Source organism: Brachycentrus maculatus, unplaced genomic scaffold (genome assembly GCF_059751285.1).
Source record: "Brachycentrus maculatus isolate JH-2025_06_01 unplaced genomic scaffold, ASM5975128v1 h1tg000190l, whole genome shotgun sequence".
NCBI classification, from domain to species: Eukaryota; Metazoa; Arthropoda; class Insecta; order Trichoptera; family Brachycentridae; genus Brachycentrus; species Brachycentrus maculatus.
In genome coordinates this window covers 728,131-746,899 of record NW_028280941.1, presented here as the reverse complement: position 1 = coordinate 746,899, position 18,769 = coordinate 728,131, and the positions used below count along the sequence as shown (strand labels likewise).

At 28.7% G+C, this 18,769-nt stretch overlaps 1 protein-coding gene across 4 annotated transcripts in view; it reads left to right on the top strand.

The window, feature by feature from the left end:
• Liprin-gamma (liprin protein kazrin) overlaps window positions 1–18,769 on the top strand; it is a 320,428-nt gene that overhangs the window by 296,289 nt on the left and 5,370 nt on the right. The window contains exon 16 of one of the 4 annotated variants that reach the window (XM_088262845.1): window positions 5,375–5,700. The exons of the other annotated variants lie outside the window; for them this stretch is intronic. Within the exon in view, the coding sequence (XP_088118971.1) occupies window positions 5,375–5,453 (79 nt within the window). The 3' untranslated portion in view covers window positions 5,454–5,700. Of the gene's footprint in view, window positions 1–5,374; window positions 5,701–18,769 lie in introns of those variants that run through there. 4 annotated transcript variants of the gene reach the window in all.

Below are 18,769 nucleotides of genomic sequence, written 5' to 3'. Positions count from 1 at the left end.
TCAAGTATTTGGCATACCTGATCGTGCCAAGTTTTTTTTGGTCTTCCTCTGCTCCTGACGAAGAATATGTCTGTCTGTGTATTTACAGGTAAATTAATTGAATCCTGTTTATACCCTGACTATCGTATTCTTCTTCATCTATATTAAGATGTTTAAATGTAAAATGATTTTTGAAGTCAAGAACCCAAAATTGTGAACAAGGATTTGAACATACTGAAAACGTTGTAAATAAAAAAATAATTGATTAAATTTGAAGCCATTTCGTATTTGATTCTGCTTCTTCTAACCCTTATCCAAACCCAATGGTGCATAGGGCACTGCATCGCATTGACGCAGTGTTATCTTGATCCTCACTTTTCTGGAGGTAAAATGATTACTCTTGCGTTTCGGGGACCAGTCCAGGATAATATTAAATAAATATTACAGTGTTAAATCACTGGAGTGTAATTTGATAACATCTTTCATATATTTTTTTAAAAATAAATATTGTAAAATATGCCTTCGGCACGGAAAAATTCAGTGAAGGCACATTTTTGTATTTTTTTACATTATTTAAATAAAAATAAATAAATCTTATAACACCAAATCTTATAACGCGTTGCTTTTTTTAGATTCTATTTCGACTTTGAATAATTTATCTGGACCCTCGGCCTTAATTTGAATCGCCCTCACAGCATTTATCTCAGTCTTCACGGACCTTTCCAAATTCGCGTTTAGATCACGGATCTTTCTAATAAGTAATAGTCAACATCGCTTCAAACGTGCTCAGACTCCCGAACATGAAATATTTACCCTATTGCGACGCCAAGGCTGAATATGCCGCGCGGTTTTTTAGTTCCACCCGTCTGCCTAGTTTCCGATCGTGTGCCTCCACACATTTTCTGAGCTCCTGGTATCGGAACTTCTCCCGATCAATATTAAATTACATTTTTGACATCTAAACAAAGATGAAGAAGAATTTAGATGTCTGGGCATTTATACAGGTTACGACCGTCATAGGCTTGGTTAAGTGATCACTTTACAAACGTGTAATATTCACCATTAATTACACTACGGAGGCGAACTCGGCTCCCTTTCTGGAGATCTCTGGTTCCATTCCCAGTACTTTTACGCTAGTTTTACTTTTCACCTGTAGATGAAAACGTCTGTTAGTTACCGAAACTAGTCGTGTGTAATGGTATAAAACTCATTAAGTAGTATTATACAAGTATTTTCACCTCCGTAGTATAATGGTCAGCACGCTCGGCTACCGTACTGGAGGTCCCGGGTTCCATTCCCAGCGGGGGGTAAAATAAATATAAGTGATTTTTTTCACTCTAGTGTAAATAATCCAATATTACCCTGGACTGGTGCCTGAAGCGGAGGGCTGATCACCTTTCCTTCATGCGTTAACGATCAAGATAACACTGAGTTCATATGATGCAGTGCCCTATGCACCATTGGGTGCGGATAAGGGTTTGAAGAAGAAGAACATTTACTAATTCTACCCATGATTGACAACCACACTACTCAAACAAGTGTTTGGACACACTCAACATGTTGCAAATAAATACTTCGTCAAATTATAAGCTATATAAAAATTGAAAATCATATTTTTAGGCGGTCTCAAGTATGTACAATATATTCTTACAGAATTTGGACCTTGCGTACAAATAGAAAGTGTCCTTGCTTAATAAAAGCTTTCCCTATTCCAACATAGATGGCTGTTGTGAACTCATATGTACTGAGTCACGAGTTTGATTAATAAATCTAGGTTTCCCAAAACAAGTAGTGTGGTTGCCAGTCATGGGATGAATGTTACACGTGTGTAAAGTTATCCGAAAAAGTTATATGAAATTTCAATTAAATTATATAAAGTTATATGAAAGTAACACCTGTGTAATCACATAACCAAGCTTATGACGGTAAATGCTAAGCCCTGTATATGCCCAGGCTTCCATATTCGTCTTCATCAATTTAGAGATGCCGAAAATGTAAAAAAAATAACTTCTTATTGTAGATAATCCGGATTTGTGAACAAGTATTTGGGCACACTCAAAACGTTGTACATTAATATTAAATTATATTACTTTTCAAACTTCTTATTTATATTTTAATCCTTTAACTAAATTCTCCGGAGGCGTCTAGTTTCCAACTTTAAGTAGCTACAAAGTATCTCGCAAAACTAAATATTCATATAAATTACGCTATTTTCCCCTTTGATAATTTTGTAAGGGTCCCTTTCCAAAGAATCGAAGCGACAACTTTGAAACTAATCAGACTGGCTAAAAATAAACTCAAAATCCAAATTTAATCTTAATATTGTTTACAACATTTTAAGTGTGTTCAAATACTAGTTCACAAAATCTGGATTATCTCCAATTACAGGAGTTATTTTCATATTATTTTTTGACATCTTTCGTTTATTCAAAATCTTAAACCTCCTAAAGTTATTCACCTATTGTTCTGAAATTGTCACACAAGGTTGCATTTGTATAACAGAATATCTGTAGGTGTTTTTATTTTATTTGTGACAGGTAAAAACATGTTTTTGCAGCTAGTTTGATCGCAATGGCAGCGCCATCTTTTGAATTTAACAAATATTTAATTTTGCAATACTTAACAATGCTTACGGTGTTTAGAGTGCTCCTTGTCATCTGCTAAAATATTTTATTCCCACAAGCATTATGAAATAAATCATATCTGAAATGTGTGAATTCTTTTTTTTTTCTTTTCCATTTGACCAGATTGGACCACAGCGTGGCCGGGTACAGCCAGTAACAAATAAAAAAACCTAAAGAAATTGATATTTTTTCTCGTCTCCAAGAAAAATTTTCTTTTAAAAACCAATTTCTTTCCCTATTCCTGGAAAATTCTTAGTTTGAAATCCTTTTATTCTTTAGGGAAGTACCTATTCAGTTCTCGGTAAAATCACTTGGGGGTCTATGAGTTATTCATGGACGCTAAAACTTCATTGGATAGATGAATAATTAAAAGCTCATAAACTGGTGCTCGGAAAACTGGAGAATATATAGACAGAAACTTTTCTACAAGTTGTTAAATATAATTTAATTGCTATTAGTTTATTATGCTAATTTTAATCCAGTAATTTTTAAAGATCTTATTCAATTTACATAGATTATGATAATATTTTATATTTTGAATTTTAAAGCATTGTTAACTTTGTGGTTTGCTAATAGACATACATAACACTCTCCTTATCATTCATCGTTCACTTTGTGTAATACCACTTTAATCAGGTTTATGACTGATTTTAAGTGGTATTACACTTTTGTTGAATGAAGTGAAATTTCTACTGTCTTTTATTTATATTAAACAAAAATTATTGTTATTTTTTATTTCTTTATTGTAAAGAGAGAAAAAGAAGACAATAGAATCACAATGGGAATATTTTCTAAAGCGGACGTGAAGTAAAATTTAATAAATGTATATTTATATATTTTTTATGTATATATGTGTGTATATATATATATATATAACGTGGTAATATTTTCCTTTTGAAAATTAAGTGTAAATAATATGTAAAGTGGGTGTATAATAATAAAATAAACAATGTGTTGCTTTGTAATTAAAGTTTATTCTTAATTTATCTTTATAATAATTTTTATATCTATCTATCTATCTATCTATCTGATTCTGACAGTTAATAATATTATCGGAAGTCTTTTGTTTTATTCTGAGCTGGAACTGTTTTGTGTAGGTACTATTTGTAAGTACTTAATAAAATGTATAGGTAGGTACCTAGTTATTTTATTACATCTCCCCCCTTGGGGATGAAAATTCATAGTAAAATTTTCACTCGTCCTCCGGATCATCTTCTTGTAGTGAATGGACTTGTATAAGTTTAGTGATATGATAAAGTTTTTTTTTTTTTTTCCTCTTTTTTCCTTCTTTTTTTTCTTTCTTTTTTTTCTTTCTTGTTTTTTTTTCTTTCTTTTTTTTTTCTTTTTTCCGTTCTTTTTTTTCTTTCTTTTTTTTTGTATTTTTTTTTCTTCTTGACCCTTTTAAAGTAGACACAGTTTTTCTCAATCCGTTTGTTTTTTTCTTTTGAATTCCTTCATTTTTATTCAGATCTCTTAAAGTATCTTCTAATATAACCAAATGTACAACTTTTAATTGTTCATCTGCATTTTTATTCGATTCTAAAACTGGATTCCTGCTTAGACAATCTACTTCTAAATTCTTCTTTCCTGGAGTATATTTTATTTTATCTTTCGTAGAAGTTTTTTCTACTTTATTTTTATTTTCATTTTTCAAGCACTGTTTCTGTGTTATTTGTATGTCTTCATTTTTATTCTGATATTTTGAAATATCTTCTAATTTAACCAAATTTACAACTTTTAATTGTTCATTTGCATTTTCCTTCGATTCTAATACTGGATTCCTGATCATACAATCTGCTTCGAAATTCTTCTTTCCTGGAGTATATTTTATTTTATATTTTGTAGAAATTTTTTCCACATTATTTTTATTTTCATTCTTCAAGCACTGTTTCTGTGTAATTTGTAAATCTTCATTTTTATTATTAATCTTATCATCCTCCTTTGTTTTAAACCAGCACGTTGCTTCAGAGTGATATCGAGTTCCCTTATTTAAATTTTCACAAATCTTACATGGACTTTTATCTTTAATTTTATCACTAGTTCTTAGATTTCCACGTCTTCTTTGATTATCTTTTAATCGTTTTCTTTGATCATCTTCTAATTTTTCTCTCTCACTCCGAACATATTGTAGTAATTGTTTTAATACATCTAATGTTTCATAATCCATTTCCATATTAACAAAATTGTCGTTTTATAACGTGGTAATATTTTCCTTTTGAAAATTAAGTGTAAATAATATGTAAAGTGGGTGTATAATAATAAAATAAACAATGTGTTGCTTTGTAATTAAAGTTTATTCTTAATTTATCTTTATAATAATTTTTATATCTATCTATCTATCTATCTATCTGATTCTGACAGTTAATAATATTATCGGAAGTCTTTTGTTTTATTCTGAGCTGGAACTGTTTTGTGTAGGTACTATTTGTAAGTACTTAATAAAATGTATAGGTAGGTACCTAGTTATTTTATTACATATATATATGTATATATATATATATATATATATATATATATATATATATATATATATATATATATATATATATATATATATATATATATATATATCATATAAGCTTGTCGAATTACCTCAAAAAGCTATAAAACCATTTCAAATTTAGTTCCTTAGTATGTATAAGGTGTGTGTAAATAATTATTTTCTATTTTCATTGTAGGTATATTATATTATATATTGTAAGATGTATTTTGTCATATTATTTAATTATTATTGATGTATTTGTATTATAATATTATGGGGATCCCCACAGGTACGTTATATTCTGTCAAATGGAAGAACTACAGGCGGAAGCCGCGAGAGCCTCCGTGCTGGCTTCCAAACACCGATAGAACCTGCATCTCTCCAGTGGACCAGCCCTCCATATTAAACAATACATGACTATTCATATATACATATGTATATATACAAATACTACATCACTCTCATAATACATTCCACCCCATCCCTACTTTGTGTCATGTCTCATGCATTGAATACAAAATTTTATTATTTGACCCGAACTTACCCTTAAAACAACTTACAAAACCTTAATTATGGTTTAAAAATACAATCATCGTTATAAATGTATAATTAAATACCAACTTTTAAATTCTGCGAATTTCAAAATATTTATTGATTTCGTACAACAAACACAAACCCAGAAATATGGCCAATCATCTTTATTCAAATAATCTTTTTTTTAATATGCTTTTTCCTTTTAAAAATATTTTCCAGTTTTATCTTAACACACTAATGACGGGTAATTTTTGCGTCTACGGACCGCTGGTGACAGGATTTGATCATTATTTTCATACAGTCAAGACTTTACTAAAGAGATTGGTTTATAATATTCATATAAAAAGACAAAAATATGTATAATTCCTTCTTTTCTGCCTTTGCAATGAGGCCGGCGCAGAGAGTAAAAATACCATTCCCGTCCTTAAGCACTAATCGACCGAACAGGTAGAAATACCTTTCCCGTCCTTAGTGTGTTTATAACGCCTTTTAATTTTTTTTTTGTATTTTTAAAGTTTTATATTTATAAAATTTTATTACCTTATAAAGACATGCAATATTCATCAATCGTTGTTATTGACACTTTACGTATAATAGTATATATGAATGTTTGCATATACGTACATAGATTGGACATCTTTAAAAAGTATTGAAAATTCTGTCCTCATACTTTTTTGAATAAATAACTAAACTCAAACAAATAACTAACAAAAAAAAATCGATCATTAAATGATAATCACAAAAAAATCTTTGATTTATGGAATTTTCCACAATTCCCGATTATATTTTAATGTTAAAAAGGATGTCGTTTTTGTAAAATTATCTATTTTATGAACACAATATTATATCAAATTAAAACCAGGTAATTCGAACATTTAATAAACACCAAAAAATGCTAGTAAAATTACTTATGAGAACATATCAAAACACTTTTTTAACCATTACCCTCCAGGCAGTGTCGTTATAGCGATAAAAAATATGTCTCCACCGATTTTATTAAAAATATATGTTTTTTAATCCTTCATTAAAAAAACCTCTAAATTTATCATTTTTATCAGAATTCTATACCAAATATCAGACAAATAATGTATTATATACGAAAAACGAACTTATATGTGTGTAATTAAATTTAGAACTAATTTCCATTTGTAAATAATAAGTGTTATAAGCTTTTAATAATATTTCCGAACAATTTTTAGATTTTAGTGAAATTATTTCATCATAGAAAAGCCTCCAATAAAAATGCTCAATGTTAACACAAAATTGAAATATATAAACAGGGCGTTCGTATACTAATTTTTTATTTGACAAAAATCAGCTTATTTAGAGTACCAAAAGAATACCCAATTATACCCCAAGTAACTTTACATAATGTAATACCAATTAGTAAAACTTACATAAGTATTGATCGTGTCAAATTATCTTAAATTTGTCGATTGTAATATTAGTTTTAAGGGTTGTAAAAAATAAATAACTATGTTGATTTTTTAGAGTGTTTCTTCAGAACAATAACTATCTTTAATTGTGTATATGGTGCTTTGTAAATTATATACAGGCTCGTTAAGAAGTTTATTATTTTTGAAATATGTATTTATTTATTCGTCTTTAAAAATAATAGAGTCCTTGGATTTTAATGGACTCACAGTCTTTATTATTGTCTGTATTTTTGTTTTCTTTAAACTTCTTTAAATATATCAAACAATGCGTTATTTAAGCCATTATGATGCAAAATAAACTTTTTTCATTGTTTTTTTTATCGTTATATTTTTAATGAAAGTACTGAAAACTAAAAACATTTTATTTATGTGACAAAAGTCACTTCGATAGACAAAGTACATAAACTCTTTGATGAAAAACTTTTATGAAAAAAAACTAAAACGTTGTTTTTTACCATGTTTATTTTTGGTACTTTTCTCCAACTGGTTTTGACAAGAACCTTGTCATTTTTAAGAAATGTAAATGTACTAGAGTATTAGAGTACATATACTCGTACATATACATTTCTGAAGATATCAAGGTTCTTGTCAAAATCGGTTGCAGAAAAGTACCAAAAAAGTAGTTTAGAACAACGTTTTACTTTTATTTTATAAAGTTTTATAAAATGTGCCACAAAGTATCTGCAAAAAACATTCAAGAAATCTTTGATGAATCTTTAATTCATAGAGAATCAATTGATAAGTGTAAAAATTCTGACTCGTAATATTTATTTTATGTACCACAATAAAGCTTTTGTATTGTGTAATTTGTTTTACCATCTGAATAGAAGTGGTATGGTTACATAGTTCAACATACACGAGTAATTTATCTCATTGAATGCCAAGTAAAGCATGCATCTCTGCGAGTATGTAAATTTTCATACAATCGTGCAATTACTCGCATGTGTCTAGAATCATCTTGATCTCAATATCAATACATCCGTAGCCGGGTCAGCCGGCATAGCTATTCCCGAATGCACTCCTGTATGTAGACATCATACATTCACGATGTAATAATATATTACGGCACTGTAATCTCCGGAGATATCCGACCACATATATCATGCAGTACGTGATGAGGTCTCACTGCATCCTGACTGGAAACCATTCATTCTTAACTACTTGACCTAATTTTCTCTCACATATTCGCCTTTGACAATTACGAGTACGTCACTCCTTAAAGTGTATGTTCTCCGGGTAGCGTGCGGATGAAATATATTTCCTAATACTAATAGGAATTGGAGGTCAAATTAAGTTTATACATTCCAGTTTTTTAACCTTCTGTATAATTTGAGGAACATTTTAAAAATATATACCATTTAAATGCTTAGAGTACATTTTATAAATTAAAATTTTCATTCGCGTATTTAAATATTATAAACTGATCTAAATAATTAATTAAACCTGTCCAATTTTACATTTTTAAATACATAAAAATCAGTCATTCACGTATGTATTTATTATTCACTTCTGATTTTAATAATGGTAGTTTTATCTTTTAAAAAAATCTTGTAAATGTACTTCGTCATTTCTGAAATTTAACTGAATTTAAAGGTAAAATCAGTATACAGTCATTGTTTAACCTATAAGTTTAACAATAAAGTTTTCATATGTGTTTATCCGTTTCAAAACTTAATTTCAATATAATTATTTCGCAAATCGTATTTTGATTTTCTCTCACAATATGAATTATTATATTACCTGCATTTAAAAAATATTAAATTCGTAGTCAATTTAATTTAGTGTATGGAACAATATAATAGTACCTACTTTTAATGTCTAAATATTACGATGTGTGTGCGTGCTTTTTATATTTGTATAATTTTACTGTAGATCAACACACACAAGCTACATACCTTTTAAATACCAAAACATGTATTTTTATTAATGTCAATCAATAATCATTCGAGTGATTGTTACTTAAGAGGATTTTCATTTGTAAATTCGATTAAACCAATTTTAAAAATTGTTTTAATTTGAGAAATATCTTTCATTGCTACCATAAATATCCCCCAAGAAACCCATCCTTATCAAATCACAGATCTAGCAGCAAAACGGTAAATAATCTATTTATGTATATCAATTTTTAAATGTTATTTTATTTTATTTATAACAAACGCACCAACAAGTGTCCTGCACAATATAGTTGTGAATAGTTTATTATTTCATTATTAACTGCCTGAAAGTCATATTAATTATTTCTCACACTTTTGTGTTTTCCTTATTCTTTTCTTGTTCTACGTTTTTATCTCTCGGTTATTTGTCCCTTTTTTAATCGATGTTAGATGTTTTAGATTCCCTACAGTTGTTGCATGAAGTGTATATTACATGTATTATTCATAGGATTATGATATTATAGATACTAGACTTGTTTGGCAGATACTTTATCGTCAATTTTACGAAATTATATCAAATAAAAGATACTTATAAAATATATATTACACGTCATTCGAATCCCTGATTTTCTTCGCATATTAGCTAAATTATCAGTATAATAAATAAGAACTAAATAGTGTTTCCATTTTATAATATTATTTGTACACAATCATCAAAAATTAAATCCCAAATTTAAAAATAAATCTAATAATATTAGTGATTAAAATCATTAGTTTTCGTGCGAATGAGACCAACGTTTTAAAAATTGTTTTAACTATAAATCGTAGCTTTATTTAACCAGTTACTTTATATTCGTTTTCGTTTCAATATTACTTATTCCTTGCAGTATTATAATGGTCACTGGTCAAATAAAATAAAAGTGGAAAAAAACTATATACATATTTATTTTATTACAATAAATAAAATGCAGTTCCACAAAGAAATGTCTTAACTAATGTTTTTGTTTTCACCACTTTTTTATTAATACAATTTAACCTACCGGTTTTGACAATACCGTGTCATCATCAGGGTTTATTTTAAATCAAAAACATTTAAAAAAACATTCAAGAAATCATCACTAGTTTTCGAGCGAATGAAAACAACGTTTTAAAATTTATGATAAATAAAAACCGTAGTTTTATTAGATTATAAACTTCAATTCAAACCCTTATCCGCACCCCAATGGTGCATAGGGCACTGCATTATATAAACACAGTGTTATCTTGATCGTTAACACACGAAGGAAAGGTGATCAGCCCTCCGCTTTAGGTGCCAGTCCAGGGTAATATTGAATAAATATTAGAGTGATAAAAATCACTTATATTTATTTGACCCCCCTAGGAATCGATCCCGGGACCTCCAGAATGGTAGCCGAGCGTGCTGACCGTGCTGAGCGTGCACTACGGAGGCGGACAAAATTATAAACTAGGGAGATTATATTCGTTTTCATTTCCATATTACTTATTCCTTGCAGTGTTACAAGCAGCTCAGACATGCGACAAATCGCTTCCATTCACCGTTTTTGGCTTAACTTTTTTGTCCCATTTCTCCACCCTCCCTCCCACTCCCTTCCACTCCCTACCACTCCCTTGCTACGCCAAACCGCCTCTATCCTTCCTATCCCTAATTCCTTTCCTACAATCCTGCTTCACAAAGATGTCCGGTTCGCATTCACTTTAGAAACGTACGCTTTTTACATCTTTTGTCGGAGAAGACATTTCGCCAGATGTAAAGAATTTTGCAGAAGGGAAATATTTAAGCTGACCCTTTTTATAAGATTCATCTTTGGTCGCTCTATGGAAATGAAATTCGTGAATTCGACATTAATTATTCAGATTTTGGCTGACCAGATTACAAGCAAATATAGCTTCTAAAATTTAAAAAAAACTATCGTTAAAAATATCATTTTACAAAGTTTGTTTATGTAATAAAGCAACAAACTAAAAAGTATTTTCCACTTTTATTTTAATTGGCAAATGACCAAGTATCGTCGTTAACGACATCCATCAGTCTGATGATGTCGGTATACACATGAAATCATTTTTTGTAACAACATTTTGAAGAATATTCTTTAACTACGATTTTAATAACTATTTAGTTATACTAGATAAAGATCTAACGCTCCTTAAACACACACTAGTAAAATTGTTAATATCATAAAACAGCTCTATAGTTTTTTTACAGAAAAAATCCTTACTTTTAAGTTTTGTACTGACATTTCTTGGTGGGAGTACATTGTTCATAATTCAGCATCAGCTGTATAGCTTTTTCCACTTTTATTTATTTGACAAGTGACCGGGTTTCGTTATTACTGACATAATTATACTGGTCTGATGACGTCGGTAACGACGAAACAAGGTCACTGGTCAAATGAAATAAAAAAGATGAAAAAACTATGTAATATTGTTTTATCGAAATATATATATTAAAATGCTGTTTAACCTAGAAATGTCAGTACAAAACGTAATATAATAAAAACACGTTTATTTACTTGTGAGTATTTTTAATTTATTAAAAAGTACGTACCGATACTCCGCGATAAGTAGGTACAATAATTCTATAAGTAGGTACAATAATACCATTTTTAGGTACAAGGATACCATAAGTAGGTACAATAATAACCTAAGTAGGTACAATAATACCATAAGTAGGTACAATAATACCATAAGTAGGTACAATAATAACCTAAGTAGGTACAATAATACCACAAGTAGGTACAATAATAACCTAAGTAGGTACAATAATACCACAAGTAGGTACAATAATAACCTAAGTAGGTACAATAATACCATAAGTAGGTACAATAATAACCTAAGTAGGTACAATAATAACCTAAGTAGGTACAATAATACCATAAGTAGGTACAATAATAACCTAAGTAGGTACAATAATACCATAAGTAGGTACAATAATAACCTAAGTAGGTACAATAATACCACAAGTAGGTACAATGCGATTTGTTCCACAAAACGTGATGTTTTTAGGAGAAACCAAAAAAGTCACACATAACATATTTCGCACATGAAATATGGAGGATAATGTTATTTAATTTGAGTAAGCGTATGCCAATATTAGGAAGTAAATGGCGTCGGAATCATATTAATGTTTTAATATAGCGCCTTCGCGCGCGTATTTACGTATTAATAGTCCTTTAAATGAAGCATAAATTCTAGGCACGGCCCGTCTTTAATGCTATATCTTTATCCCTCATATATTCTCAGCCTATTACCCATGCACGTTCTGCGAGAGGTAAGCCTTTCCTAAGATTTATATTGACAAATTTTGCTTTAATGCCTTCATATCCCCGAGGGTGGCTTATGCCCCAAACCGTTAAATGGAACATCTGTACTCGGAATATTGCAATTTTCTGCCCGAGAACTGTGTATTGTTAGTTCTCGCCGGGAAAATTAATCCCGGTGTTTCACGGGACAATGCACTGCCATGCATTATCGTAAGTAATGATTCCCTTTTGCCGTTTTCAACTAAACGCAATCGGAATATGAAAATGATCATCAATTTAAACTGATTCCTCTAATAATCAATAACGCAATTTCACAATTAGAATAAAATATCTACTGTACGATTTTAAATAAAGAAATGTTTAATTTATTGAATTAACATGAAAATGATCATCAATTTAAACTGATTCCTCTAATATTCAATAACGCAATTTCACAATGAGAATAAAATATCGACTGTACGATATTTAATAAAGAAATGTTTAATTTATTGAATTAACATGAAAATGATCATCAATTTAAACTGGTTCCTCTAATATTCAATACCGCAATTTCACAATAAGAATAAAACTGTACGATTTTTAATAAAGAAATGTTTAATTTATTGAATTAACATGAAAATGGTTATCAATTTAAACTAATTCCTCTAATATTCAATAACGCAATTTCACAATAAGAATAAAATATCGACTCTACGATTTTTAGTAAATAAATGTTTAATTTATTGAATCAAAATGTTTTAAAAATACGTATATTAAAAAGCCGTTTCACTTAAATTTTATATATTTTCATTATTACTATGTAGTCCTTATATACTACTGTTGACCCTTATCATCACCTGATGGTGAATAGGGCACTGCATCATTTGATGCAATTTATTAATTATATAAAAGAAAGGTCCTTTAATCGCTATAGATACCAGTCCAGGGTAATATTTAAAAAATATTAGGTTAAAGAAAAAACATTTAAATTTATTTTGACCCCCCTGGGAATCTCAGGATCTCCATCTTGGTAGCTAAATGAGCTATACTATGGGGCGGACATACTCGTATACTTAAATAATACGATTAAAAAAGAAACAGCTCCTTACCCTTTCTTCATCCTTCAACATCCCAAGTAATATTTAGACTTAACTTCACATACGGTGTTTGAAAATGATGCTGAACGCATGATTTTCAAATCTATTGTGACACGTGTTTCGACGCATTTCGCATAATTTTCAAACACCATATCGCTCACTCCTTTCAAAAACGTCATAAATCAAAAATCGCCAATTTTCAGTTGTGCATGTTTTCAGAATGCCCAGAAAATGTACTATATCCCAGCAAAAGCGGCATATTTTTAACTTAATATTTACCCGCTACAGGGAAAAAAGTGTTGTTTTTGCATTTTGAAGAAAAGGTATTGTTTAATTATTTTTTTAAATATACTTAATAATTTTCAAATGGAGAAAAAACCTTCAGGTTTTACCTAAAAAGATTTGTTGCACAGTAAAAAGTTCAATAAGTGGCTTGATATTTATTTTTAATACATTGTATTATATTTTTAAACTGTAAAAACGTTCTACTGAAAAATCGTTTTTTTTTATTTATGACGTTCTTGAAAGGAGTGAGCGATATGTGAAGCTAAGTCTAAATTTTAGACTTGTGTCCTTAGGACATTTTTTAAAAATTTATTTTAAATTATTTTGCATTATACAGCATAATATAAAATACAACTTATACATAAAATATAAATACTAAAAAAGATCCCACAAAGGCATGGCCTGTGTGTGGGTATACAATATAATTTAGGTAATAGTAAAGGGCACTGGCAAGAATACAATATATATTATAAGAAGTAGAACTAGTATAAATAGTGTTAATATTAAATGCAAAAAATACAAAATACTTGACTAACAGAAAACAAAAATTAAATAAAAAATAAAATAAAAAAGATGAAAAAGATGAAAAAGTAAAGCATGTACGTTAAAGGATGAAGAGTGGGTAGGAGCTGATTCTTATTTTTATTTTTTTATTTTTTTTATTTTTCATCAGTGGGAACAAAGACAATAGGGGGAGGCTTTAGTCATTGTCATATTGTTGATTATGGGTTTATAATTATTTATATTTTCATGTTACCTACGTTAGAGTATCTGCATTATTGTTGTTATATTTGTGATCGTTATCTTTTAAATGATTCGCTTGTTACCAAGTTAAACTTTAATTAAAAATGGATTTGAAATTATCACACTTCAAATCCAATTCAATTGATGAAAACAATATGTTCTGTTTGCAACAATGAAACGGGTATCTAATACAATTAATTAAAATTATAACCAAACGTTTAAGAAACTGTCTATCCTCACAACCTACCTACCTGAAATATGTTTTGTAAACCAAAACTATAATTCATCATTTTAAACACAAAAGGAAAAAAAATGATTCAATTTTGAAAACTATTTACATAAAGATACATGTACCATAATATGCAAGTCGTCAAAATACCTAAGCCTTTGCTTAGTTTTATACCTCAAGTATAATTTATGCTCGTAAAATAATGATATCGATATTATCCGTACGAAGGTTTTGATCTATTTATATTTTAATGTAGTTCGCATTTTTTCAAGCGTCAGTAACATTTCGTATATCGCTCACTCCTTTCAAGAACGTCATAAATCAAAAAACATGATTTTTCAGGAGAACGTTTTTAAAGTTCAAAAATAAAATCCAATGTATTAAAAATAAATATCAAGCCACTTATTGAACTTTTTACTGTACAACAGATCTTTTTAGGTAAAATCTGAAGGTTTTTTTCTCCATTTGAAAAGTATTTAGTATATTTTTAAAAAAATAATTAAACAATACATTTTCTTTAGAATGCAAAAACAACACTTTCTGCCCTGTAGCGGATAAATTTTAAATAAAAAATATGCCGCTTTTGCTGGGATATACATAGTACATTTTCTGGGCATTCCGAAAACATGCACAACTGAAAATTGACGATTTTTGATTTATGACGTTCTTGAAAGGAGTGAGCGATATATGTAAAAGCTCGACAAATAAAATATTTAATAATCAAATAAAAATAGCAAATTTTATCCAAAAGATCGAAAAGATTTTTTTAAGGACATGCAGGTAAATTATTGAAATACCATCGTAGGAAATTCTCCAATGTTTAAATTGTTACCATGTTTTGTTTAACTCCCAAAGGATTTTAAAAATTACATATCGCTCATAATAAAGTCATATATCGTAAGCCATTTGATAAATAATACAGGGTAATAAAAAAAACTGCATATGTTTGGAATAATTTTGTTTTTATAAAACATCAGTTACATTCATCATATTAACAAATATGCTACAGGAATTCAAGTATTGTGCAGTTATATGCCTTCTATGTAAACATTTTTTATTGAAAAACTTTATAAAATCATTATTTTTAACAGCTTTTATTTTTGGTACTTTTCTTCAACCGGTTTCGACAAGAACCTTATCATCTCGAAAATGACAAAATTCTTGTCGAAGCCGGTTGAAGAAAAGTACCAAAAATAAAAGTTTATAAAATTAAACATACTTTGTTTTAGCCACTTTTTTTATTATTAGTACACTTTAACCTACCGGTTTCGACAAAGAACCTTGTCATCATCAGGGTTCATTAAATTGTAAAACTTTAAAAACATAATTAATTACACTCCCTTAAAGTATCTGCGAAAAACATTAAAGAAAAAAAAAGTGGTTTAAATAAAGCTATAGTTTTATTTTATAAAATGTGCCACAAAGTATCTGCGAAAAACATTTAAGAAATTGATTGGCTTACGAGATATTGCTTTCAATAGGCGATATAATATATTATTTTAGTTGACACTTTAATTTAATTGTGGTGTTCTGTCACTATGGCCAGTAATATAATATTAAAATGTGTAAAATCAACGTAATGAATTGAATGTTTTTTGTATTGTTTAATTCGTTCATGCTTTCTGTGTTCTCACCCTCCATCATCCATGTTGTCTCTAACTTTTCAGTAATTTTCTTCCTCCTTCATTCTTCATGTCATCATCGTATAGTTGATAGTCGCAAATCTTTGAGATATGTACACTTACAGCACACGAGAACGCAACGCTGGAATGACTTCATGTTCTTACTTTGATTATTGTTTGATGATCCCTCAACTGAAGCGCGCGTTGTCTAAAATGAGGTTATGTTTCCATTTCAACGCGACATATTCAGATAAGGTATCATTGATCATGTACATATATGTTATTTTATCTAATTGTAGAAAAAAAAAACATGCATCATATCGCTCACTCCTTTCAACAACGTCATATATAAAAAAAATCGCAAATTTTCAGTTGTGCATGTTTTCCGAATGCCCAGAAAATCCTAGCAAAAGCGGCATATTTTTAACTTAATATTTACCCGCTACAGGGAAAAAAGTGTTTTTTTTGCATTTTGAAGAAAGGGTATTGTTGAATTATTGCCCACACTCAGGCCATGCCTTTGTAGTATCTTTTTTGTATTCATTTTTATATTTTATTAATATTTTTTGTATTTCAATTTATGTTATGTAATGCAAAAGAATTTAAAATAAAGATTTTTTTTTTAAATATATTAAATATTTTTTAAATGAAGAAAACACAGTCAACCTAAAAAGATCTATTGCACAGTAAAAAGTTCAATGAGTGGCTTGATATTTATTTTTAATACATTTCATTGTATTTTAAAACTTTAAAAACGGTCCTCTGAAAAATCAAGTTTTTTTATGTATAACGTTGTTGAAAGGAGTGAGCGATATACACTAAAGTAAACTACATAATGTATTGTCATTCTTTGTCCAGAACCGAGTACGTAACGAGATGTTTACTATATTAAATCTTAAGGATAGATTATCCATAGCCCGCAACTTAATTTTCTTTATACCCAGGTAACATTTAAAGCAATTTAATTTTTTGCTTACAACACCGTTTTAGTATCGAAGTTTTTCTTCGAAATAAATATATGGTTTTGAAAAAAAAGAGGTATTGAAAAGTAAAGAACAAGTTTTATTTTAACAGTAACCGATAGAAAATAAAGCCCTTTTTATTATATGCATAAGCTCTGCTTCATCGAAATTATTAATAAATTTTGTATGGTGAAATATAAGAAATTATTGCTAACGGTGACTTTTACGCTAGAAAATAATGTGAAAAACATTGTTAAAAATGACTTAACTATAATTAATATAGTTAAGTATAACTATAATAACTTAATTATAATGCAGACCAGTTCCGAAGAAAACAGCTTTTGAGTTTAAAGGACATTATATTAGTTTAAGAAATCACAAATTTAGTCCTTAAAATAGTGAATATTAAAAAAAAAACTAATTTAACTCGTTCTATAGATAAACATCCATTTATTTTTTTAAATAATATTAAAATATTTTCGCTTTATAATCTTCATATGTTGAAAAAATTATAATGATTTTATCAATGATCTATTTTGATAAAATCATTCTAATTTTATCAATGTGTTTTTTTTACCTAAATAAAGAAAAGTAGATAAATATAAAATAATTGTTAAATTTCGTTGTATTCTTGGTACTGGATAGATGTGACATTATGATTTAAGTATTAATTATTCATTATTTTTAAGAAAACGACATGTAAATTTTACACAATACATAAAATAAAGTACTCTTAGTATGGACCATTTCATAAATAATTATTTTATTTCAAATTCAGAGGAAACAAAACTCTGTAGTTTTGTCAAAATTAACATACACATAATTTCACGATAATTACACACTCGTATGTCTACAGTCGACTTATTAAAAAGGTTTACAAACTGAAAATGAACACTATTAAAGACTCCATAAAATTAATATAAACTCACATTACAACCAACAAGATATTTGGAATTCAATTTTAATGCTTGAATGTTAAACTTCTGTGTGTACCGAAATATCAAGTTTACTCAAAAATTCAAAATATACGAGAACTAGAATAAAATTGTTTATTTTCTATGACAATTACTTTTGCGTAATTGCTTACGTTCCTCTTTTAATATATGTTTCTTCTCGGAATAATGAGTAGACTATATTATTTGTGTAGACACAAAATTTGGAATACGTTCTGCAATGTAATCACCAAGGGATTAATTCAACATACCAAGTAAAATTCATTAAAATAATCAGAACTTTGGCTGAATATAAACAGTAGAATTTTCTAACATTATAAAAGCTTTATTTGTATCTGATTAATTTCAAACTTTAGAAATAGTTGTATCATGTATATACAATAACAATTATAATTTATTATTAGATTAAAACCAATATTTTTAGCTTTTCCACTTTTTTATTTGACCAGCGACCGGGTTTCGTCGTTACCGACATGACCAGTCTGATGATGTCGGTAACGACGAAACCCGGTCGCTGGTCAAATAAAAAAGTGGAAAAGCTAAAAATATTGGTTTTAATCTAATAATAAATTAAAAATGCAATTCCATCACGAAGTGTCAGTGGATAATATAAATCTATTAATAACAATTATGTAAATAATGTACATGATCATCGATCAGACGGCTTTAGATTTTGTAACCATACAAT